The sequence below is a fragment of the Narcine bancroftii genome, chromosome 8 (assembly GCF_036971445.1).
Source record: "Narcine bancroftii isolate sNarBan1 chromosome 8, sNarBan1.hap1, whole genome shotgun sequence".
NCBI lineage: Eukaryota > Metazoa > Chordata > Chondrichthyes > Torpediniformes > Narcinidae > Narcine > Narcine bancroftii.
The window spans coordinates 38,196,109-38,222,024 of record NC_091476.1 but is presented as its reverse complement, the minus strand read 5'-3'; the positions used below and the strand labels follow the sequence as shown (position 1 = coordinate 38,222,024).

Genomic DNA, 25,916 nt, shown 5'->3' with positions numbered 1-25,916 from the left:
ATGGGATACTATCGTTAGGTGGTTCCTCATCATTGTTGACCCAGCAAAATTAGGTGTCTATGCACTATGACTCTATGACACCAGTAAAACCTTGGCAGTTTTAACTTAAGGCTCCAAAAGCTTTACAATTTTTTTGATATATTTTAATTTTAAGTCGCCAGTCTTCTCCAATAGTGCATAAGAAGAATTTTAATAATATCAGAATTCTAAATTTTGGCAGTCTGAGATGGCAGATGTGATTGTGAGTTTTTTCTCTCTCTCTTTTTCATCTGTATTAAGTAAAATGCCACCAAATTATTACATTCAAAATCATCGAACAATATTTTTGAAAGAAAAAAAAAATCACAAGTGAATTACTTTGTAAATGCTTCCCTTGAGCTTGGAACTCACTTGTATCTGAGATTGGTCAGATTATCCGGCTGGCGGGAGAAGCAGAGTCTGCTGAAATCAGCTGAGTTCGGGGCAGCAGAATTGAGAGCTTTAAGAGAAGGTGCCTCAAGGACCCTCACCACCCAGGCCATGTCCTCTTCTCGTTGCTACCATCAGGAAGGAGATGCAGGAGTGTGAAGATGAACACTCAATGTTACAAATGCAGCTTCCACCATCAGATTTCTGCACGGACAGATAGACACTGCCTCGCTTTTGCTCTTTTATACACTAATTTTTGTTTAAATCTTGTATTTAAGAAATTGTAATTTATAGTAATTTTGCACCATGTTCTGCACAATCCTGCTGCCACATAACAGCAAATTTCATGACCTGATCCTTATTCTGTTTCTTCTTCAGAATATAGTTCAGTTACCATATTTGATGACATATAAGACCTCTTTTTTTCCCCCAATAATAGCTCAAAAAATATCCCCCAAGTCTTGTATTAGGGTGATAATGTTGAGTAGCGCCAACCGTGATCATTGTCGCTGAGTGGCCCATTAGATTTACTGCCATCTATCATTGGAGACTGGTGGTGGGATGTCAAAGGGGGGAGAGAGCGGGGCAGTGGGATTAGTGTGGGGACCCGCTGTTGGTCCCCTCACTGATCCCACTGCCCCACTCCCGCCCCAACAGCTTCCACCAGTCCCCACACTGATCCCACTACCCCACTCTCCCCTCCGAGAGCCTCAACCAGTCTCCACACTGATCCCACCGTCCTGCTCTGCCCCCAACAGCCCACCATCATTCTCCATGCTGATCCCACCATCCTGCTCTTCCTCCGACAGCCCACCACCAGTCCCCACACTAATCTCACTGCCCCACTCCCCTCTCCAGGAGAGAGCAGGGCAGTGGAATCAGCATGGTGACCGACAACGGCAGTTTGTTTTTAGAAAATGTTTTCTGCTATAGCTAATCTGCTTTTGTTTTCTCTTATAAATTACATCAGTATTATTATTAAGAAGATTTTTCCCGTTGTCCAAGTTGCATGTTTTGACCAAGATTATTTTCTGCTTTACTGTAGCAGCATTTCAATAACATTAAATGCTTACCCACAAATATACTAAAACAAAATTCTTAATTTTCCCTGCTAAAATTGTGGTGGGGGCTTATACTCCTTTAGTTCTTTTACGGCATCGAATATGGCAATTTCAGACAGTGCTGAGATGTTGCTTTATGCAATGAATGAATGAATGTTACCAGAGGAATGTATCTGTGATTACTTTCACTAAGTGAATCCTTGATAATTGCCTGCTAGTTGTAATTACCTCCACATTATTGACAGAACTGAGTGTGTTGTGGATACAATAGTCATACCCACATTTAGCCCGGTGACAAAGGGCATGTTTCTCCACCATTAAGTCCTGTTTTTGAACAGTGGTTTAGTCAAAATGGTTACTTGGAGGGCAATCAGCTTGCAAAATTTACCTGTCGGTGGTGAGAGATTGCTGTGTGTGGCTCGCAGAATGTCAATTATTTCTGTTTCTCTTTGCCAGCTTTGAACTGCAGCCCCAGTGGGAGAGGGTGGAGGATCCACCAGCCAAGCACGCCACAGGCAAATCCCGCGACAACAGCACACAAATAGGAGTTCAAAGTTCCCGGACAGTATCGGGTGAGTCCACAGCCTTGGCATAAGCTTGCCTCTGTAAACTTGTTTGAGAAGGTGTGTGTCTTGCCGCTTATATTTGGTGATCAAAGAGGAAGTTACAGAGTTATATCCAGCAGTCTTTTCTTTATATTTTTCTTCAAGATTTTTTGGTACCACACTTAAAATGTGAAATATCTTAAAAGGGAAGTTCTTGGGTGTGCCAACAAGTTCCCAGGCTTTTGATTATGCTGTTCTCCAATTAAACTTATGGAGTTATCTCCACATCAAAACTCAAGGAACCTGCGACTTGAAAACAGGAAGTTTGATCTGATGATGTTCTGTTCCATGTGACCTCTTCCCATACCCTTTCATTTCTCATCTGTTCACCATCTAATCTTCAATCACTGACATTATTACTGCCTCATGCATTAACAGTGAACTTCACAACTCTTGAATGCTTCTCGTTAAGAATATTCTAAGCCTCCTGCACTTAATGCTGTACCTATGGCCACTGGCTGCTGATCGTTAGCTCTCGTGTCCACTGTAAGCATAGTTTAATTTTCTATCCTTTCATTAAATAACTCTATTTTCCTCTATGTTGATGAAATAATTTAAACATTTCAAGTAGTTATGTTGATATTTTGTGTTGTGAGAGACTATTATTATGACCTGCATTTAATCTCTTCTGAAGACCTAATATCTTTAATATGCCATGGTGCCTTCATCTGCAGGCAGTGCATCAGCTGAGATCTTATTAATGTTTTCACTTGCCTTTCTCAAGTCACAAGAGTCTGAAAGTCAAAGACCATCCATTGAGTCCTAAAGCAGGATTTTGATCTGACAGGCCAACTGCCCATTTCCCTCCCTGCATGCTGCCTGGCCTGCAGATTTCCTCCAACAGTTTGTTTTGTGCCCTTGATATCAGCATCTGTAGGCTCCTGTGTAAACTATCCACACTAATGCCCTTTACTCCCAGTGCATCTTCTGTGGCCTATTGTAACTTGGCCAAGTTTATTTCCATTTTGTTGACAGTCCCATATTGTAACACCCATCTTACCTGGAATTCATTGATTCTCTTAAATCGGACTGATGCTCCCTGTACTTCCATCAAAGCCACTCATGGATGATTGGAAGAACATTATCAACCCCATTTCATTCTTCTCTTACCGTTCACAGTCTTTACCAAGTTTAAACACACCCTCATCTTGCAGCACATTTCATTGCTGTGCAACTGAGCAGAGCTACATTGACTGCCTCTTTTTACCCTCTCTTCATGTAGCCTCCGGTGACTGTCATGGAACTCCCTTTCCTGCCTTGTGTCCAAGCTTTTACACAATTCCAATGGATCACTCCCTCAATCTACTCTCTGCAAATGTTTAAAGTTAGGCAAAATCCTAATTTGCACTTTCAACTGCTGGCCTATAAATCTACACTGACCTCACATTGGGCATCTGCTCATATTCAGAATTCTCACCCTTCTTTTAAAACCCCTCCAATTTCACATCTTATCCCTGCTCCACCTATTTTAAGTTCTTTGGAATCACCATCTCGGAGGGATCTTTACCAGAACCAACACCTCAATGGCATCATGAAGAAAGCACATTAGAGACTCTACTTCCTCAGGGGTTTGCAGAGGTTTGGCATAACATTGGAAACCCTGGCATATTTCTACAGATGTGTGGTGGAAGGTGTGCTGACCTGCTGTATCATCGTCTGGTATGGGGACACCAGAACCTCTGAGTATAAAGCCCTGCAAAAGATAGTGGGCGCAGCCCAGGACATCACAGGCAAACTCCTTCCCACCATTGAGAACATTTGTGGGGAATGCTGCCGTCGGAGAGCAGCAGCTATCGTCAAGGATCCACACCACCCAGCACCCACTCTGTTCCCGCTGCTGCCTTCAGGAAAGAGGCCACAAGACTCGCACCACTGTTACGAGCCCAGAGGACCCCAAAACCCAGGAGCAACATATATTCACTGAGACAAATGGTTACTTAAACAAAAGTTCCTTTTAATTATCTTTAAGCATGAAAACAGGATCACACTTTAACTTTTCACTATTAACTAACTTAACCCCCCTCTAATTCTAAGCACATGTGTATGTAATGTGTATGCAAATTTAGAAAGGTTCCTTGATTCACAGTCCAATCTCACTTCTCATTCCTCCAAGTTCACTGGTTGCAGGCAATTCTTACACTGTTCACAGATGAAGTTCACCAGGCTTTGGTGCTTGAAAGATAAATAGTTACCACTCAGAAAGGTTCTTGTCTGTTTTCAGAGAGAGATTTGTTGTTTGCTGGACACCCACACCTGATTCCTTTTAATCAGCCACTTCCATGTCTTGCCGAAGAAACTTGCCCCATCAGTGTTTTCCAGATGATAACCTCTTTCTTTCAGGTCACTATAGAGTTCCTTTTTGTTTCTCTTATTTCAAGTAAACATTAGGCAGCCAATCCTCTCCTCTTGTATGGACCACAAGGGCTTTGACCAGGCTGAACTATGCACTCTCAACCCATCTTCAAAATGAGTTTTTTTCCACAAACTTGCCAACTTGTCCTGTTCCAGTCCCAGCTCTTGCTGATGACTGTAAAACTGCAGAACTGATCTCTGTCTCTGTCTCTCTGTCTCTGTCTCAGAGAAAAGCCTGTTTGACTCCCTCTCTACTTGAATCAAAACACATGACCCTATTAGAACAACAAGCAGCACTCCCAGACGGCCTGCGGCTCCGAACTACGAGTTCTTTCATCTGTTGCTTTTCAAAACAACAATCCATTAGTGAAGTCTCTTGGGCACTCTCCAAAGCTTTTGCAAAGGCTCTTGGAGCCGGCCTGTCTGGCTTGAGCAGAGCTCCTGTATTTTAAATGAGATCTGTTTTGAATTAGTGACCTACACTAAAAAAAACCTGCCCCAATTTATCTCCCAAAAGCATATTTATAATCTCACACCACCAGGTTCAGGAGAAGCTGCTACCATTCCACCATCAACCCCTCAACAACAAACATAATCAGGGACTCATTAAAGGACTCTTACTTTTGCACTTTATTGATTGTTTGTGTATCAATGTGTACTGTTTTGTTTTGCACTACCAATAAGTGGTCATTCTGCTTGGCCCTTGGGGAAAAGAATCTCACGGTTAGATTGATGTCATGTATACTCTGACAATAAATCTGAAATCCATTATAACCCCTCAAATGGCTACATCCATCCAGTCTTGCTGCATGGGCATAACCAAATGTATTCAGTGCCCCGATAATATTTTAACATTAGCTGCCCAGAGTTTTTTTTAAAGTCAACATGTGTTGATTTCTAAATATTTCCCAATCTTCTGATTAATCTTTGCAATGTCCCCTTTCAAGTTTACACTATTCCTAACTCCCTTTTACAGCAGTCTTCTACTTGAGATTTTATGTTGCAATGAAATACTCTATATTTATGTTGAGAAATAGGAAATATGATCTTAATTGTGGTCCACTACTGTTGCATTAAATTGCAATTTATTTTCCTCCAATATTGCCTCATACCATCACAATGACATATGATCTACAGTGAAGACCCAAGCCTCAGACTTTAGTCTCCCTCTCTCAAATTTAATATGAAATTCTAAAGCATTATGATGAGACCTCCCTTTATTGTCAAATCATCCTGTTTCACTGTGATTGACCTGGCTGGTTTCACAATGGATTATTCTGCAATACAACAAAGCAGTAAGCCCCTCTGTTACAGCGCCAGCGCCAATTCTGTTACTTTCTTGAATACTAAAGTGTTATCAGCAGGGAAAGTGAAATAATAAGCAAAGCCCATATTGAGCAGGACTGATTTTGTTTGTTGCTTGAACGAATGAATGAAGAGTTTATTGTCATGTACAAAGGAAATAATCATCAACTTCAGGAGGACCAGAAATGACCATCCTCCACGACACATCAACAGCTTTGTAGCAGAGAGAGTGGAAAACACTAAGTTCCTTGGAGTTCACTTGACTCGTGACCTATCATGGATGCACAACATCTATCCCTTGTCAGGAAGTTGCAATAGCAACTTCACTTCCTGAGAAGACTGAAATGGGCAAGGCTACTGGCCACCGTCATGTCAATCTTTCACAGGAGCTCTATCAAGAGTGTCCTGTCTGGTTGCCACACGTGTAGATCAGAGGCCAATCGACAGGACCATAAGAGTGGCAGAGAGGATCACTGGAATCTCCCTCCCCCCACCCCCATCAATGTCATTGTCTGAAGAGGGTGCAAAAAATCATTGAGGACCCATTCCACCCTGCACATAGCATCTTTCAGCTGGACCCATGGGGAAGGAGATACAGGAGTATCAGAGCCAGCACTACGAGGCTGAGGAACAATGACTTCCCACGGGCAGTGAGAATGCTGAACGATCAAGGGAGCTGCTCACAGTAACCATCTGAGACTCTCATATTGTTGAAAAAAAATATTTTTATTTATTTGTATATATAAATACGTCCTGCCTATGTATTGTTTGTCAGTATGTGTACTATGTCTGATTTGTGTCTGCGTACTTTGCACCGAGAACCGAAGAACGCTGTTTCGTGGGGTTGTACTTATGCAATCAGATAACAATAAACTTGACTTGATATACATAAGTACAATGTACAGATGCTGGTAGGTCTTACTTACTGCAGCTTCCCACGTACGTAAAACATACTAATAACAATTTAAGTAGAATTAACCCAAGGGAAGATGCTGCAAAGAGAAAAAAAATAATAAATATTGCTGTTTTAAATGCTATTGGTGGATAACCAGTGTTAATCCATAAATGTGGACTTGATGTGGCTGATCCAGGAGTCATTCCAAATCAAGTTCAAGTTTATTTGTTATCCGATTGTTCCAGTACAACCCAATGAAACAGCGTTTTCCTGTCCATGGTGCAGAGCAGTGCAAAACTCATGTACAGACACAACAAACATACACACTAATGTACACATATTAAAATAAATTTTATTAATAAAATCATAGAGTTGTTTTAGCAGTCGTTCAGTAGTTTCAGTGCCCATAGGAAGAAGCTGTTCCTCAGCCTGGTGGTTCTGGCATTGATACTTCTGTATCTTACAGTAATCCCGGTAAATCCTATTAATGGGAATGGGGAGGGGGAAAGCCCAGGAATTTTATGGTCCTGTGGATTGACCTCTGATCTGATGCTCCATAGCAACTGGACCACACTGTAATGTAGGTTGGCAGGAAGTTCTCAATGGAGCTCCTGTAGAAAGATGACAGAATGGTCACCAGAAACCTTGCCCACCTCATGCTTTTAAGGAAATTTAGTCACTGTCGTGTCTCCTGACAAATGAGATGTTATGTATTCAAGGATAGGTCACTTTTTAATTAGACTCTATGGTACTTGGTGGTCTCCACTCCTATCACTACTGAGCCTTTAATATGCAGTGGAGGGTGGTCATCCCTAGACCTCCTGAGATCCACAATCATCTCCTTTGTCTTATCCACATTGAGACTCAGGTTGTTACCCTCTCACCATTCCACGAGATTTTCCACCTCTTCTCTGTTGTGCAACTCACCGTTGTTGCTGATGAGGCCAACTTCGGTGACGATGCTCAGCATTCTGCTACCGACCCAGACATACTGTAGTCTTTCCGTTAGGAAGTCCAGGATCCAGTTAGAGAAATGGGTGTTGAGGACAGCTTCTCCACTAGCCTCTTCACAGCTCAGTGTTCACCAGTGACTGATATGCATTTGTCCTGGTCAAGTTATGTATACTTTGGCTCCATATCAAACTTTTCACTCAACAAAGAGATGGATTCTTTAAACTTATGACTTAAACATAAGAAAATGTTGGAACTTCTTCCTACTGCTATTATTGGTGTAAAAATAAATGAAGCCCAACCAGATTGCAAACCTTATGCTCTGCCTTTTCAGTACCAATGTTGAAGGAGCTGAGCTTGTAGTCTTAAAGGAGTTACAAGGCTAAAAATTGTGCCCTGAAATATTGTGAAAATCCTGATCCTTCAAAAAAAAATACTGGCTTTCTCCCTACAAGCTAAAGTCCCCTTCCTCACCACCCTGGCCTGCCAGCTGGCTCCACTAGAATTTCTTGCCTTCCCAACTTGTGTTGTACCGTGACACCTCATTTCTACCATTAGCTCTCTGGCAACATTTAAAAGAGACCTAAAGATGAATTTAGAACATTGAATACTGCAGCACAGAACAGGCTCTTCAGCCCTCGACATTGTGCTGATCAATATATTCCTCCTAGAAAAAAACAAGCCCCTTCCTAGCTTGTAAGCCTCAATATTTCTTTCATCCATGTGTCTAAGAGTCTCTTAAATGCCCCTGACCTTCCAGCCTCCACCACCACCCCTGACCATGCATTTCAGGCACCTGCAACTCTGAGTTTGAAAAAAAGCTTACCCTGATGGTTCCCTTAAACTTTCCTCCCTTCACTTTGTACAGATGTACCCTGGTGTTTACTACTCCTACCATGGGAAAAAGGTGCTGGCTATCCACCTTATCCATGCCTCTCAGAATCTTGTAGACCACTATCAAGTCACATCTCATCCTTCCTTGCTCCAAAGAGAAAAGCCCTATCTCTGGGAACCTTGCATCAGAAGACTTATTTTCTAATCTGGGCAACATCCTGCGTAATCTCCTCTGCAGCCTCTCCATAGCTTCCACATCCTTCCTATAATGAGATAACCAGAGCTGAAAATAATATTCTAAGTGTGGTCTCACCAAAGATTTGTAGAGCTGCAGCGTGACTTCTCAACTCTTGAACTTAATTCCCCAACTAATGAAGCCTGGCATCCCATTAACCTTCTTAATTATCCTTTCAGTCTGCACAGCAACCTTGAGACATGTATGGATTTGAACACCAAGGTCCCTCTGTTCTTCCATAATGTTACTCAGGCTTCAAGTTTGACCTTCCAAAATGCATCACCTCCATTAGCCAAGGCAATGATCACTCCACTGACTTAACAGTCAGTTTCAGCACGTGAAATCCTGTCCTCTTTCAACCTAATGGATAACTGAAAAGCATTTTTTCTCTCATTGTGACTTTAAAGCCACTAGGTTGCTATAAAAACTCAATTGATTGATAAATGTTGATGAATATCCTTTGGAGAAGGACATTTGCTTATTTTTTGTTACGTTGTCATGTCTACATGTGGTTCAAGTCCCACAACAGTGTGATTTGGTGAATGGTGTAACGACAATAACCTTGCACTCAACATTAGCAAAACCAAGGAGATGATTGTGGACTTCTGAAGGAAGTCAGGGGAACATGACCCAGTCCTCTTCAAGAGCTAAGTAGTGGAGAGGGTCAGGAACTTCAAATTCCTAGGTGTCAACATCTGCCAAGATCTGTCCTGGAACTTCCATGTTGCTATAATCACAAAGAAGGCTAGCCAATGGCTTTATTTTGTGTGGTGTCTGAGAAGATATGGTATGTCACCGAAAGCTCTCGAAAACTTCTACAGTTGTACCATGAATAGCTTTCTGGCTGATTGCTTGGTATGGAGGCACCAACTCTCTGGACAAGAATAAACTCCAGAGGGTTGTTACCATAGTCTGAAACATCACAGGCACCAGACGACACTCCATCGAGGACAACTACATGAGATGGCATCTTAAAAAAGCAGCCTCTATCCTCAAAGGCCTCCACCACCCAGGCCACATCCTCTTCACTATGCTACCATCAGGGAAAAAGGTACAGGAGTCTAAAAACCAGAATTCAACAGGAACACTGCCATCAGATTCCTGAATAAGAAGGAGAAAAAGAATAGTCAACTTTTTGGGCCAGAACCCTCCATCAAGAGTGAAACATTGGCCATTCCTCTTCTGTCACTGATCTTGCTCAAATAGAGTTTCTCCAGATTCCAACATCTGCAGTCTCTCAAGCATCTTCAATAAATGTTGGCCAGGCTTTCATGATCTTGATACCACATCTGTGTTATTAAAAGAAACAAGGCTTGTCAATTATTGGGATCCTTGTTTTCAAGTTTTATTGGGCATGACTGAACTCTTCCCACTTCAATGGTGGCTGTAGCTTTTGGAAAATAAATGAGTAAGTGACCACATAGAATGTCAGGGAAGAAATTTGCAAGTGAATGATGATGAAGCGTTTACTTTTTGCATCTTGTGCTTCAATTTTAAAGCTCTGGTGATCAAAATAATTAAACTCACTAACTAGTCCAAAACATATGAAGACAATTCTCCCAATTTTGCTGCATTTCCCACCCTCAATGTAAGATATTCCATAGGCGAAACAAAAATGAAAAGGTGTCAGGGAATCAAAAGCTAACTTAATTGTTCTTAACTGACTTTAAAAGGAACACAGATTATGAAACACACTTGTTGGCCTTGTTTCCATGGTTACACATTTTATGTCATGCAGTTACTTGGCACCAAGGTTTTCATATGTTGCCGATGCACTTAGTTTCTTCAGCAATCTGTACAGCAGCAGGGATCCTGTTTCCACAAAATGCTGATGGCTCCATGTAAAGTAATTGCATTACTGTTCCATTCACTCTAATGTAAAGTCCTGTGGCATAGTAAATGCTGGAACTGATGGTCATTAAGGTTTGGTGCATGTTACTTTTGACCTGTCCTATTTTGGAAGCAGATCAGACTGAAATGTCAGTCACACTGGAGTGTCTGTGCAGGTACACCTTCCCCTCTGTGCTTGACTGAATAGCTGTGCTCAAATTACTAAATTTTTTTTCTGCCGCTTAGCTGGCGAAACGCCGCACAGATCTTTGCATTGACTCCGTTCCTTTCCTCCAGCATCCGTTCGAAGTGTATCTGCTCCAAATTACCAGCAACAAAGTAGGAAGTGTGAAGAGAAAAGGAGTTTTTCCATGTCTGGACATCGCCTGGTGAGTTTCTATATTGAAAGCATTCAGCCCAGAATTGCATGTTCCTTCATCTGATCAGTTCCTCAGCCTTGTGCAAAGAATAACACTGGAACTTGGTATCTTGTAAAAATCAAGAGACATTTCCTCACCATTTATTCTCTGGATCATAAGATTCTAACTCTAATCTTGGGGCTGAGACAGATAGAACCCACTCAGCTCCTCACATTTGTTGCACCATTCCAATAATCACAATATCTCTGATGTTGTGGGATGTGGCAAGCAAATAGGACCTGTTTGGACATCATGGACAAGTTGGGCCAAAGAGCCTGTTTCCATGCTGCAGCACTATATAAATCTAATAGCATGGTTAGCATAGCAGTTAGCGTGATGCTTCTACACCACCAGGGACGCAGGTTCAAATCCGGCACTGTCTGTCAAGCGTCTGTATGTTCTCCCCGTGTCTGCATGGGTTTCCTTGGGGTGCTCCAGTTACCTCCTAACCTCCAAAATGGATGGAGTTGCAGGATAATTTGGGCGTAATTTGGTGGAATTGGTTGGAATTGGCTTCCACTATGTTGTAAAAAAATTTAAATTTAAACTTGCTGTGGACCAATTGATCATTATGTTTCCTCCATAAACATGTTAAAAGCACTTTATTGGCTGTAAACCCCTTTGGGATATCTTGAAAGATATAAAAATCTAAGTCATTTCTTTTCAGGCTGACGTGTTTTCTCCAGTAACCTTTCATTTTTCTCCTGATGGTGGAAGGTCCTCACTACCTGCATTTGTTGAAGTGGATGGAAAAGTTTTCTCTCTTTCACAGCAGCGAGCTCAGACCATCAGATTGTGGCACTGCTAACCAATCTCAGAGATGGCTCCAAGGATCTTGATTGGTTGACTGGCAATAAAGAATAAATGTTAGAAACTTGAAGTGTATGGAGAAGGTTATATCGGGACCAATATAAGCTATTGCACTTAGGATGGTCAAATATAAGGGGAAGGTTAACAGATGTGCAGTGGGATCTGGAGGTTTAAGTCCGTAAGTCCTTGAAAGTGGTCACATTGGTAAATGGGATGGTAAATAAATACGGGATAATTGCTTTCATTTGGCAGGGCATTAAGTTTAAATGTAAGGAAATCATGTTGCAGTTGTATAAAACTTTGGTTAGGCTGGAGTTGTGGACTATTACAGGATGGATGTGGAGGCTTTGGAAAGGGTACAGAAGAGGTTTACTAGGATGTTGCCTGGATTAGAGAGGTAGACAAACTTGGGTTATTTTCTCGGGATCGTAGGGTGCTGAGGGGAGACTTGAAAGAAGTTTATAAAATCATGAGAGACATTGATAAGATGGACAGTCAGAATCATTCCCCCAAGATACTAGGGGACACATGTTGAAGTTGAAGAGAGAGGGTTTAAAGGAAATATGTGGAGCAAGTTTTTAAACAGTGAGTGACAGGTGCCAGAAGAGGCTGTTGGGATAATCGTGAAATTCCAGTGTTTAAGGAGATTCCAGATAGACACATGAATATATCAGGAATGGGGGAATATATATCAAATGATAGCAAAGGAGTTGAGTTTATTTTGGGTGTCTTGTTCAGCACAGAAACATGAGCTGAAGGCCCTGTGCCTGTGGAGTATCATTCAATGTTTCAGAGTCAATGAACTCCATCAGGATCGCCGGGATCATTTCTAACCATGGAATAAGGGGAAAGAATGTTGGATTGGGGTAAATAGATGGAAAGAGGGAAGGGAATGTGTGGGATGCATAGGGCAGGAAGGGTTCATTGTTAAAAAGAACAATGATGCTGGACATTGACAATAAAGTGGGCTGATAAGGGTGAAATAAATGAAAGGCGGAATGAGATGGGAATAGTAGGACAACAGAAAGATGGAAGTTCAGGCTGCTTGGCAAGCAAGAAGCTTCTAATCTGCAAAAATGTATTAGTTAAGAATTAGATCTTCTCTTGAGGATAAAGAATCCATAAAGCAATAATGAATGGGCCGGAGAATATTGTTCCTGAAAGAGGCAGATGGATTGAATGGTCTTAGAGGAAGTTCAGAGAGCTTGCTAAACAGGAGGCTTGATGTAATTATGTGCAGGGTGTAGAACGGAAGGGTTGACTTCCAGAACACCCTCCAACTTGTGCTCTGTCCACAAGAAACAATAATGGATTGTTATTTGGGTAGGAGCTGATCTGTAGAGATTTGAGTTTCCAAGTGAGAATGAGCTGGTCACACGGAACTGGCTCTGAGCTTGAAGCTGCGGAGATTTCTTTGAGTTGAGCTGATGCAATATGTTTGTGAATTAGCAGGAGGTCATCACACCTGGCAGAGGAAAGATTGGCTCCACACCCTTTTTCACTGTAACAGATTACTCCTCATCAAGTGATGAAGTTGGCAGTACTGATGAAGATGATGAGCTGAACCACACCAAAATTGAGCCTTTGCAAGGCAGATACAGGTATGTCAATTGAACAAGGCATTTACTGGTAAAAAATTAGCTCTTGAGTTCAAAAGATAAGGGTGCAAGCCAAACCATAGGTCCTGAAAGTTGTTGCTGTCGTTCTGAACTGAATGAGTGCCAGTTTGCACAACATGACATTCTCAAATGAGGCACTCACTCCAGATTTAAACTGACAGAAACAACCATCCATTATCATTTTGTCTGTTGAGTCTCATCCCTTTTCCAGTCCTTAAAGTGGAAAAACAAAGTCTGCAGACACTGTGATTATAGTAAAAACACAAAATGCTGGAGGAACCCCTTACTCAACCTTGAAGGAAGGGTTCGGGCCCAAAATGTCAGTTATATATCATCATCTCCTCTGGACACTGCGAGACCAGCTGAGTTCCTCAAGCATTTCTGTGGTTTTACTTTAAATGGAATCTCAACAATATTGGAGAACTTTCACATCATCCGAGATTTTTTTTAAAAGACCACTTTCTTCTTTAAACATCAGCACTGTCTTGTAGCATTCTATATGTGTAGAATCAGTGAGTTGTTACATCGCAGGCCATTCAACCCATCAAATCTATGCTGGCTATTTGAAAACCAATCCATTCAGTCCCAATCGACATGATTTTGCAAATTATTTATCCTCAAGAACCTACCTAACTCTTATGTAATTCCAATTCAAAGGCTTGAGTTACTGCCACCTTTGCAGGCAGGGAAAGCCGAATTACATTCACTCAGTGTAAAAAAAAATTGCCACTAGAAATCCTGTCATGTAGTACGATGCTATTAAATCTTCTCTTAACCTTGCATTAAGAAGAACAAGATCTGATCTTACAGCTGAGCTCTCTCATTCTGGAAACATTCCAGTCAATCTTCCTAAAGTGTGTGGTATAAAATTCGCTGCAGTTCTTAGTCAGGAAGGTGAACTGTATTGTGGTAGGATTCAGAAAGGTAAACAAAAATGTAATTCATTTGGTAGCCTTTTGAAAGGTACAAGTGATAAGGACTGGCCAAATCTTTCTTTCTATATATTTTTAATGTCCAAAAGTGAGTCAGAAAGTTTTTTTTTAAAATCCTGATGAAAATATGTTAATGTCCCAATTGGCCCCATGAGCAGGGGACTATCAAATAATCAGATCTGGACTGATTTGATTGTAACATTGACCTCAGATTCTGGGATTCAAGAGGGTGCTGAGAGCAAGGAGGGCACCCGAAGGGCCTCGAGCACTGAAACCCTTCTGATATTGTAAGAGGTTTGAATCGGGTTGTGGATGAAGTGAACTGGGGTCTGTACAGCAGCAGAGGCCGTGAGAACGCTGGAAGCGAATCCACGGACACTCAGTGACTGAAGGGACTCTCTTTTTCTCATTCTATCAGGGGCACCGGGGCCACTCTAATGGCAACTCTTTGTCTGCCTATGGCAGGCAAAAGTTAAAGTGCATCATGTACAGTATGTTGCAGTTTTAATATATTACATGACAATAAAAGAAACCTTGAAAATTTAAAATTCAGTGCACTCGTGATCTGAAATTGATATTCCCCAGGAACGGGCAGGAATTCCCACTGGAGACAGAATTCATGTGAACCCTTTGATGATTGCCCCGTAGAGTTTGGATATGTCGCTGTATTGAAATGGAGGAAAGATTTGCACATGAACTCATTTGGGGATCAGCAGAAGGCTTTGACTGATAAAGTGGGCCGCACTATATCACGAGCTGTGGATGCAGCCAACTCACAGGAGGAAACAAGTAGACAGACGGAAATGATGAACACTTTGAGTCCAATTTAATGCAGGAGCAGCGATAACAAGTATAAGAAATAGGAGCAGAATTTGGCCATTCAGCCCATCAAGTCTGCTCTGCCATTCAAATCACGGCTAATGGTATTTTTCTTCTCAACCCCATTCTCCCGCCTTCCCCACATAATCTTTGCCACCCTTGCTAATCAAGAGCCTCCTATCCTCAAGTATAACATGAAGCTCTTCAAACTGGAGCTTTTTCAACATTCAACCAGGGCTGCAGTCCCTGAGCTCACAGCCATGATTGACTCTGGTAGAACTCCAATGCTGTCACTATTAGAGCGGGTGATTCTGTGTGTCTGTGGCCAAAATGAGGGAGCCATCGGACATGCCAGGATTTGTTACCCTTCGAGAAGATGATAGTGATCCACTGAAGCCTTGGGGTGAAATTGCTCTAACAATGTGACTGGATAATTATACCCGGCAATGCAGGATGGGATCTAATTTGTGACCACCGAGAAGGTCAAGGGTGACAGAACCCCCTACCACCCAGAGCTCTCCCTCCTTGGAAATAAAAGCCCTTTAAAGGTGCTGAATTTAAATCCTAGATTTCCCTCCCTCACAGCATTGTAGGAGTTCACCAGAAGGACTGCAACTCACCATTTCAAGAGGCCTTGCTGATGAGCAATAACTTCTGACCATATGGGTAACACCTGAATCCCAAGAAAGGAATTTAAAATTCTCGTCTTTCATCGCAGGCAACCTGCCAATTCAGGCATCAGTGACATGCAATGCCCCAGCACAAAGGTTCCAGATGGGATCGAGCTGCAGCCACACAACACCTTGAATGAAGAGCAGGTATTAATTATCTTGTATTGTACAAGGCGTATAGGGAGAAAAAGAGCTTGTTGATATAGTCTCTGGTCTAATTAGAGATAAATTGCAGGATGTCTGAGAAGTTTCTCACTGGCCAAGTTTAATGATCAAAGTGTATTTGTTATCCTATTATTTTCCACACTGTTTATTGTGAAAAAAAGTTAATTTTATGCACTTTTGATCAAGCTCAAGAATATCAATGCAAAAGCAGATGCTGGAAATCTGAAATAAAACAGAAAATACCAGAAGCATTCCACATCTGTGGAAAGAAATGGAGTTAATGTTTCAGGTCATTATGTTTGATGGTTGTTGACCGATCTGAGGAAAGGACACTGAGGTTAAACATTGACTTTATTTCTTTTGCCACAAGTGCTGAGCAGGTGATCTTAAAGGAAGGCTCTGCAGAATCCATTTGGGACTGAGATGAGAAGAGACCTCTTCAGTTGGAGAGTTGTGGAACTCCCTGCCACAGAAGGTTGTTGAGACCAGGTCATTAGATATAATCAAATGGGCTGAAGAGACCAATGGGTCTGGAGAGAAACCAGGAATGGGATACTGAAGTCCTATGATTGGCCATGACTATTGAACAGAAGTTTAAGCTCAAAGAGATGAATAACCTTCTCCTGCTTTTATTTTCTATGGTCCTTATCCCACAGTCTCCACAAATTGTGGATTAACTCCTCAGCACCAAATCCATAGGAAAGATTATTGTTTTGTTTCATCAACTTCATTGATACTTCTGTTCATGATAAAAAAAAATTGGAGTTGAGTCAATGGGCAGGAGGGAAGACTGAAATAGGATGTGGGACAGTTGGTGGTGTGAATTGACATCAACCACATCAATTTCCCAAAATCATTATTCTCATAATTTTAAGACCCAGATTACGTCACTCTTCACCCTCCTTTTCCCAAGAGAATTAAGTAAATTGTGGGCTGTTGATGCTATCAGAGGTCACAGATCACAGAGTGTTGTTTGAGTGCTGGTCCTCTCAGTAAAATGGTGTCATGGGGACCTTCTCCCGTGCCATTGTCCAGGGACATACACATTTCTGCCCATTGAAGTAGCATCTCACTTGCCACTTCTAGTTCATTGCTTGTGATGTGGATCTTCTTTTCACTAGGGAGAAAGATGATACAAAAGTCAGTGGAGCAGGAGATGGTGTAGAGGAAACATGGAGGCTGCAGAAGAACTGACAGATTAGGAAAATGGGCAGATGAAATATAATTTTGGAAAGTGTTGAGTAGTTTAAATAAATGGGCAGACTATTTTTTAATGGGAGAAAAATTGAAAATGCCACGATGCAAAGGGACCTGAGAGTCCTCATGCAGAATAGCCTGAAGATTAACTTCCATGTTGAGATGGTGGTGAAGAAGGCAAATGCAATGCTGGCATTCATTTCCAGAGGAATAGAATATAAGAGCAGGGATGTGATATTGAGGCCTTATAAAGCACTGATGAGACCTCACCTGGAGTATTGTGAGAAGTTTTGGGTTCCTCCTTTAAGAAAAGATGTGCTAATGTTGGAGAAGGTTCAAGGGAGGTTCACTAGGATGATTCCAGGAATGAAAGAGTTATCACATGAGGAGCATTTGACAGCTCTTGGTCTGCATTTGTTGGAATTTAGAAGAAGGAGGGGGGATTTCTCATTGAAATATTTTGAATGTCGAAAAGCATGGATAGCGTAGATGTAGGAAGGTTGTTTCTCATCGTGGAAGAGTCTAGGACAAGAGGGCACAACTTTAGGATTGAAGGGTGTAGGTTGAGAACAGAGGTTGGTAAATCTGTGAAATCTTTTGCCGCAGGAGGTTGTGAAGTCCAAGACATTTGGAATATTTATGGCAGAAATTGATAGGTGGTTGATTAGCCGAGCCACCAAAGGTTATAAGGAGAAGGCCGGGCAGTGGAGCTGAATGGGAAAATAGATTAGCCCATGATTAAATGGCTGGGCAGACGATGGGCTGAATATCCTTTTTCTGCTCCTATGTTTTTGGTCTTGCACCAAATGTAAATCAGATGATGCTGAGCTTCCATTTTCTGATGACACTTCTCCATCCCACTCTCATACTGACTTAGTTCCTTTGGTCTTCTGTTCAAATGAAGTGCCATAAAAACTCAAGGAAAAGCACCTTCTCTTGCGAAGTGGCAAATTACAGCCTTCCAAACTCAACACTGTTCAGACCTATCAGATAACTGACCATCCTTGCTTTGTATCTTTCTTTTCTAGCTTTGTGTTAATTTTTAATATCTACTTCTGCTATTCCAGATTTTGTTTGACTCTTCCTGTTTACACTTCACCCAGACATACTTTTCCCATTTCCTGTGCACCAGTACCCTGCTAAATTTCATTCTCCAAGCTCCACGCTTCTCTTTTGTTCTTATCGTGCTTCTCATCTTTCATGCAACTTAAAAACGTGGCTTCCCCTCTACTGCCATTAATTCAGCCCTCACCCGTGTCTCCCCTATTTCCCGCACACCTGCCCTGGTTCCTTCTCCCCGAGACATAACAATGACAGGAATCCCCTTTTCTTCACCAACAACCTCACCAGCCTCCACATCTAACATTTTATTTTTCACAATATCCACCATCTACAAATTGATTCCACCACCAGACACATCTTCCCCTGATGGTTACTTTTCTTTCCCTCTCCACTTTCCACTGGGACCACTCGCTCCTTGACACCCTGATCTACTTATCCCTCCACACTAATTGCCCCCTTGCTACACTTGTACCCACACTTTCTATCTCACTACCGTTCGGGGCCCCAAACAGTCCTTCCAAGTGAAGCAACACTACCTGTCAATCTGCAGGGGTCATTTACTGTTGCCAGTACACCCAATATGCCTTCTGTACATCGGGGAGAGTGGACACTGATTGAGAGATCATTTCATTGAACACCTTCGCTTTGTCCACTGAAACAGCAAGGACCTCCCAGTGGCCATCCATTTTATTTCCAATACCCCATTGCTGCACTGACATGTCTGTAGATGGCCTCATGTACTGCCAATTTGAGACCATCTGCAAATTGGAGAAATGTATTCCATCTCAGCATTCTCCAACTCGACTGCATCATTATTGACCTCGAATTATTGTTAATCCCCTCCATGGTCTCTCTCTTCCCCAACCCCTTCCTCCGGTTTACCACCCTTCAGCTAAGAGATCTTTCTTAGCCCTCTGCCCTCTTCCACAATCTCTTCTCACTTTCTTTCTCTTTTACCCCTCTCATCTGTATCCATCTATTACCTCTTATCTGTTAGATTGTGCTCCTCTCCTTCTCTTCCCCCCCCCCCCCCCCACTTTATTATTCAGGTAGCTGTCTGTCTGTCCACATTCCTGATGAAGAACCCAGGACCGAAACATCCACAGCCTTTTACTTCCTCTGTTTGCTGCATGACCTGCATTTCCCCAGCAGTTTTGCACATCGCACAAGGAGGTTATTGGACAGGCAACTGACTAGTCAAAGAAATGAGATCTCAGCAGGGTTGAGAAATAGAGAGGTTAGAATTTCGAATTGGAGTTCCAGAGATTACAGCAAAATATTGCATCTTAAAGAATATCCAGCAGAAAAGTCTGTATAAATGTGAGGGGAAATTAGGAGCTCGGGCAGCATCCTAGGCAATTGATTGTTTGCCATTGACCCTCGTGCTATGAGCGGTTGCAACCCACTGCAAGATGAAAGCTCACGTAGAGGATAATAACAACAGCGTCCAACACGGCAGTGAGAGTAAGAAACTGGAGGGACTTGGCAGGTCAGTCAGAATCCATGAAGGGGATTGGGCAGTCAGAAAAGACTCCCAATCTAAAACGTTGACTGTCCACTCCATTCCACGGTTGCTGCCTGACCCCAATTGAGTTCCTGCAGCTCCCTCACTGTTTGCTCAAGATTCCAGCATCTTGTGTTTCTCTTGTCTCCCACCATCTGGTAGCAAAGAGATCTTCTGATCTTTGTCAGCACAAAATAAATAATCCTGGTAAGGACTGTGGGCAAAATTTTGATAGCCCTTTGGGGACAGACTCTTTGCTGAACTTCCAGTGGGGCCTTTCTTTTATTGTGAGTGAATTCACTATTACCAGTAGTACTGCAGATATCAAGCTCGAACCCAGGGGATGAGCCACACAATGCAGAGATGCGAGTTCAAAGTTCACCATGGCAGATGTGAAATATCAATTTGATTAATAATCTGGAAATTAAAAATAGCTTAAATAACAATTAGCCTTGGTAATGATGATCATGAACTTAGCAGACTGTCCTTCAGGATAGAAAATCTTCTCTCCTTCTCCTATGTTTGACTTTAGAGCTGCAGTTACTGATAAGTAATAAATTGTGGCCGACCCAACGATGCCCATATCCTGCAAAATAAAAGAATAAATATTTATAAAAATAAATGCGGCTAAAGATGTTATTGGGTGCATTTCTGTCGCTAGACAAATGTGCAACCTGTTAAGATAAATCACACTTAGAGTTGTCATGGGCCAAGTTGCTGATGGTTACTTCTCTCTCCCTCTCCACTTTCCAATGGGACCACTCACTCCTTGACTCCCTCGTCCACTTACCCCTCCCCCCTCATTGCCCCCTTGGTACCTGCTCCTGTGACCACAGGAAATGCTACACTTGCACCACACTTTCTATCTCAGAAATGATTGTTTATTCAAACTAAGACATGCAGGGTTTGTGCAATAATCCTGCTTCACGCCTTTTATGATATTGCTTCTGGGTCTGCTCCTGGTGATTAGGACAATCCTAGAATATTTTCTGAACCAATGAAGACAGCCTCATTGCTCCAAGCAAGTGTGTTTAATTCTGAGCTTGGCAGAGTGGATTGTGGCTTTGTCCACTTTCCCATTTCCTCCCATATCTCAAAGATGGACTGACAGGTTACTTGGCAACTGTAGGTTACTGTTTAGTGGAGGTAAAGGGCAAAAAGAGTCAAAGGGGAGTTATCACACATGTGAGAGAGAATCATTTATAGGCTGCAAGAAAATCGGAGAGATCCTTGGTCCCTGAGACTCAGCATGGGCCCAATAACCTGGAGACTCCTTCTGCATTGTTATGAATGCAGAAGACACAGTTAATGCATCATTGTTACAATGGCAGTGACCCGAGTTCGAATTTGGCACTGTATGTAAGGAGTTTGTACGTTTTCTCCGTGTTTTCGTGGATGGTCCAAATTCCTCTGGCCCTTCAAAATGTACTGGAGTTGTAGGTCAACTGGGTGTAGTTGGGTGGCATGGCCTTGTGGGCCAGAAAAGCCTGTTACAGTGCTACATGTCCAAATTAAAAATTAAAATTAAATGTAATATTCATCTCCAAAGGACCCAAACCAAAAAAAGAAATTACTTGAAACACCTGGATAATACACAGCCTTTTACACAGATCTCATTGGCCATCATGAGGCAGGAGTGAGGGAGAGCTGCATTGTTTGAGATGTTGCCTTTTGTTGAATTGTCGACCCATCCACTATCTAAGGGCCATGCTGGAAAAAAAGGCGCAAGGATTTTTTCACCCCATATGTCCTAACTAATATCTGTTCCTCAATCAATATTACAAAAAAAATATATAATTGAAGCCAACTGAATATTAAAAGGCTGGATAGAGTGGTCGTGGAGAAGATTTTTTTCAGCAGTGGGAGAGCCGAGGACCAGAGAGCACAGCCTCAGAATAAAAGGACTTCCCTTTAGAACAGAGGAGAGGAGAACTGTGTGCAGCCAAAGAGTGGTGAATCTGTGACATTCATTGCCACAGGTGGCTGTAAAGGCCAACATTGGGTTAAAATGGGGCTTCTTGATTTGTAAGGGTGTGAAAGGTTATGCAGAGAAGGCAGGAGGATGGGGTTGAGTGGAAAAATACATCAGCCATGATTTAAATGTTGTTGCGGATCAATAGACTAGATGGCCTAATTCTGCTCTTACATCTTAAGGTCTTTTTGGTCTCTCTCGGCCAGTGATTCTCAACCTTTTTCTTTCCACTCACATACCACTTTAAGTATTCCCTATGTCATAGGTGCTCTGTGATTAGTAAGGCATTACTTAAGGTGGTATGTGAATAGAAAAAAAAGTTTAAAAACCACTGCTTTAATCATACCTCATTGACTCGTTATGTGCACAGTTTTGTAACTCCAAAGGAAATGGGGCAATGACAATTTTTCTCAAGCAAAATATTTCTGTAACAACAGTGGTTCTCAACCTTTTTCTTTCCACTCACATACCACCTTAAGAAAACACTTACTAATCACAGAGCACCAATGGCATAGGGATTATGCTCTAGGCCGTTTTATAAAGCAAAATAAATCCAAATGTAAAGGTGGAGATTCTCTGCCATCACGTTGGAAAACTTAACTTCATAAATGGCCCGTGAGCAGCTCCAATCCCTCTCCAAAGTACCCCTCCACCTCACTGCATCAAGGTACATCCACTGCAAGTGGCTGGCTAGGGGCAGGCTGATGAAATTGCAATGATGCCATCAGCTCACGACACAATTCACTTCTCTCTCTCCCACTCACTCAACCTTCTCCCTCCATGACCGCCTCAGGGCAGGGATGGCCTACAGGGGCCATCAGGGAACGGGCTTCCGACGGGGGCCATCAGAGCAGGGGTGGCCAGTGGGGGCGTCGGGCGTCAGAGTTGTCAGGGGGTGGCCAGGGCGGGCTGCGACAGCTACGCTGGCTGCTCCAGCCTCCAGCACCTCACCGAGCTGCTTCAGCCTTCGGGGCCACTCATCGGATATGTGGCAGAGCCATGACCATCTACCCTACCCATAATCCCCCACACAACTGGAACTATTCTGGGAAATGCAGAGCAGTTTCCTCTGTACATTGCTCTGCCATGTACTTAGGACGGGCAGTACAACTGCAATACTCCCCCCCACCCCCCGCCTGCAGCGGATCCGGATGACGCACTGAGGCACTGCTCAGCCTAAAAGCAGCACTGGAGTAGTCTTTTAGGGCTGCTGCATGAAGAGGTACATTTAAAATCTTTATCCACATTTGAAACCAGCCTCGAAGCAGACTCCCGGCATAAAAACACCTTCTGATCTTACTGTTTTTGGGTGCTTGCTGTGTGCAGATTGCCTGCTTTGTTTCTTGCATTCCACCCATGACTGTGCAGCAGACAGACTTTACTGGCTGCAAAGCATTTAATGAAATGATGAAAGATTCTAAATAAATACATGTCTTTCTTTTCCTCAGCTGTTGTCAAAAGTAAACCAGAGCATGTGTGAAAAGATAATGCAAGACCAAAGAAATTTCTGCTGGAACTGATGCTTCCATTATTATTAGCCATTCACTGTGGATTTTATAGGAAATGTCTAAATATGACGGATCTCCGGCAATTTGAGGTTAAGAGCTGTTGAAAGTTAAGATAGTGAAGCAAACAGCACTGCTAATCTGGTTAAATTTAAATTGCAGCTATTAAAAAGTTATGGATCTGACAAGAAGGAGTTATTTTAATTAAAAACCTCTATTTATACAACTCCTCTTCTGATCTCAGCACCTCCCAATGTATTTTGGAACAAATTCAGTGTCACTAAACTAGTCACTACTGTAAAGTCAGAATTATAACGAGCAATTACCCCATCAAAATGTCCCTAAAACAGCAATATGACAAGAGATTACCCTGAGAGATGTGTTACATTGGCCAAGATTCAGAGAGAACTTTCATCTCTTCTTTATAACCTCTATTCAGCTGTGAGAGAGACTAAGGAGAATAAATGAGTTTATACTTTTTTTTAGATGAGCCCATGGCCCATGTGACCAATAAACCTTCTCACCCCATATGTCTTTGGAACACGGGAGGAAGCCACACAGGTCACAGGGAGAGTGTCCTTATGGACAGTGTCGAATTTGATGCCAGGTTGCTGGTACTGTAATAGCATTGTGCTAACCGCTATGCTAACCCGAATGACTGCACCTCCAACAGGGCAGTGGTCCAATTTGTACTGGGTTATGAACTCAAGTTCCCAGAATAAAACCTAAACCAACGGCCATCTACCTCGGGGTCCTAAGTGCGGACATTTAGTAATGGCTATTAAGTGAGAGCTTGGCTTTCATGGATAGATGGTGGCTAATTGAGGCATGTTTTTAACCGAGGTGGTGAATCCTATCTTCTGCTCTGCATGCATGATCCATGCCTAATGAAGTGTTATTCTGTGGGCTTTTTAACGTCCACTCAAAAGTCAGGAGGAAACCTCAGGTTTATTCCTGATGATCAGCAGCTCCGAGAATTTGGTAACTGTGCCCAACTCTGGCATGCTTCGATTTAAGAATGATCAAGAGGCTAGAACTGGTGGATGCAGGTTTCTCAGCTAATTTTTGATTTGGAGGAGATTACAGGGGGAAAGCCAAGGAGAATTTTAAGATAAAAAGAGAATTCTAAAATTGGAGAGGTGTTTAACCTGGAGCGAAGGTAGGTTATCTGTGGGTTGAGGTGACAGAACTCTGGTTGTTCTAGCAGGAAAATTGGTCATTCATAAAACAGAATAGTGGGACCATTACCAAACAGAAGAAGACCATTCAGCCCCTTGAGTCTTTGCCAGCTTCTACCAGGACCATCTCATCAATCCTTTTACCCTGTATTTCTCCTGATCCAGCCTCAGTTGCCTTTTAAAAGTCTTGACAGAGTCATATTTTTAGCAACATCAAATATTAAGCCTGCAATGATGTAACTTGAGGATTTACATTGCACTAACTTTCGTAAATTGTTTAGTTCTATATTAGAACATTGAATTTAAGGCATTCACTTTACCTGACAATGTAATCCTAGGACACTTAATCTGAAGTAAAGCACAAAAGTCTGCAGACACCATGATTGAAGTAATGCTAGGGAAGCTCAGCAGGTCAAACAATGTCATTTATGTAGCAACATTAAAGATTCATACCTTGATGAAGGGCTCAAGCCTGAAACATTGGTTATATATCTTTGTCCTTGCTCTATAAATTACACTATTTGACCTACTGAGTTTCCCCAGGTTTGTGTTTTGACACTTAGTTTGAGCCAGCCTGTGGACTCTGATCTTTGATCATTGGGAATTCTAGAAGGAATGTAACTCAAAATGCTTGTACTTTTAAACATTTAGGGCAGAACGGTTAGCGTAGTAGTTAGCGCAACGCTGTTTCAGAGCCAGCGGTCGGGACCTGGATTCGAAACCCGCGATGTCTGTAAGGAGCTTATAAACTCTCCCAGTGTCTGCATGAATTTTCCTCGGGGGCTCCAGTGGGTGGCATGGGCTAAAAGGGCCTCTTGCCATGCTGTATATCTAAATTCTTTCTAAAAATAAATTTTTTTAAATTAAAAATAATTTTTTTTAAATTAAAAATAAATTTTTAAAAATTAAAAATAATCATGTCATAAGTTTCCCTCTCTCCACAGATCCGCTTGTCCCTTTCTATTTCAATCTGTTTCTCTTTTCCTCTCCTTTCTCCATCCAAAAGGTTTTTAATTATTGTTATCAGAACCCCACTCCATCACACTGTCCTTTCCACCGCTCTCTCCCTCTGCAACTAAAAACACTCAATCTTCTTGCTTTCCCAGTTCTGATGAGGGATCCTTGACTTGGAACAGTTTCGTAGTTTCCCAGATATTGCTTGAGCTATCGAGTGCATCCAGGATTTTTTTGTGTTTTGGAGGAATTTCTCTTAGTGACGTTATCTCTCATCTTTCTCACTTCCAGAAAATGTGAACAAGTTCTACTCAATCTCACCTCACTGGGCATTACATTTATAGCTCTATTTCACAAAACAATTTTTTTTTGGTATTAAAGTATTTCAGAGTGTCATGAGTTTGTAAAAGAACTTGAGTCCTACCAAAAGAGTGAATAAATGAGTAAAAATCATTTTTCTTTCTCAACAAACGCACAATTTTAGTGGCACAGTGTCTCACATTTAAGTTCCAGATCCAAAGTTTTGGATACTTAAACAAATGATCCGGTATTGTGAGCTCAAATCCCTCGACAGCAACTGGAGAGGCGTTTATTTATTAACTGAATAATTGAGATTTGCTGTAGATTGTTGTA

The 25,916-nt window shown here is 42.1% G+C and overlaps 1 protein-coding gene across 6 annotated transcripts in view; it reads left to right on the top strand.

The window, feature by feature from the left end:
• Nucleotides 1-25,916, top strand: part of LOC138740600 (mitogen-activated protein kinase kinase kinase kinase 4) — a 270,004-nt gene that overhangs the window by 174,994 nt on the left and 69,094 nt on the right. For 3 of the 6 annotated variants that reach the window (XM_069893467.1, XM_069893468.1, XM_069893465.1), the window contains 4 exons: nucleotides 1,926-2,041; nucleotides 10,774-10,865; nucleotides 13,155-13,306; nucleotides 15,794-15,893. In XM_069893467.1, the coding sequence (XP_069749568.1) occupies nucleotides 1,926-2,041; nucleotides 10,774-10,865; nucleotides 13,155-13,306; nucleotides 15,794-15,893 (460 nt within the window). Of the gene's footprint in view, nucleotides 1-1,925; nucleotides 2,042-10,773; nucleotides 10,866-13,154; nucleotides 13,307-15,793; nucleotides 15,894-23,094; nucleotides 23,274-25,916 lie in introns of those variants that run through there. The other 3 variants (XM_069893469.1, XM_069893466.1, XM_069893470.1) reach the window with 2 other exon arrangements.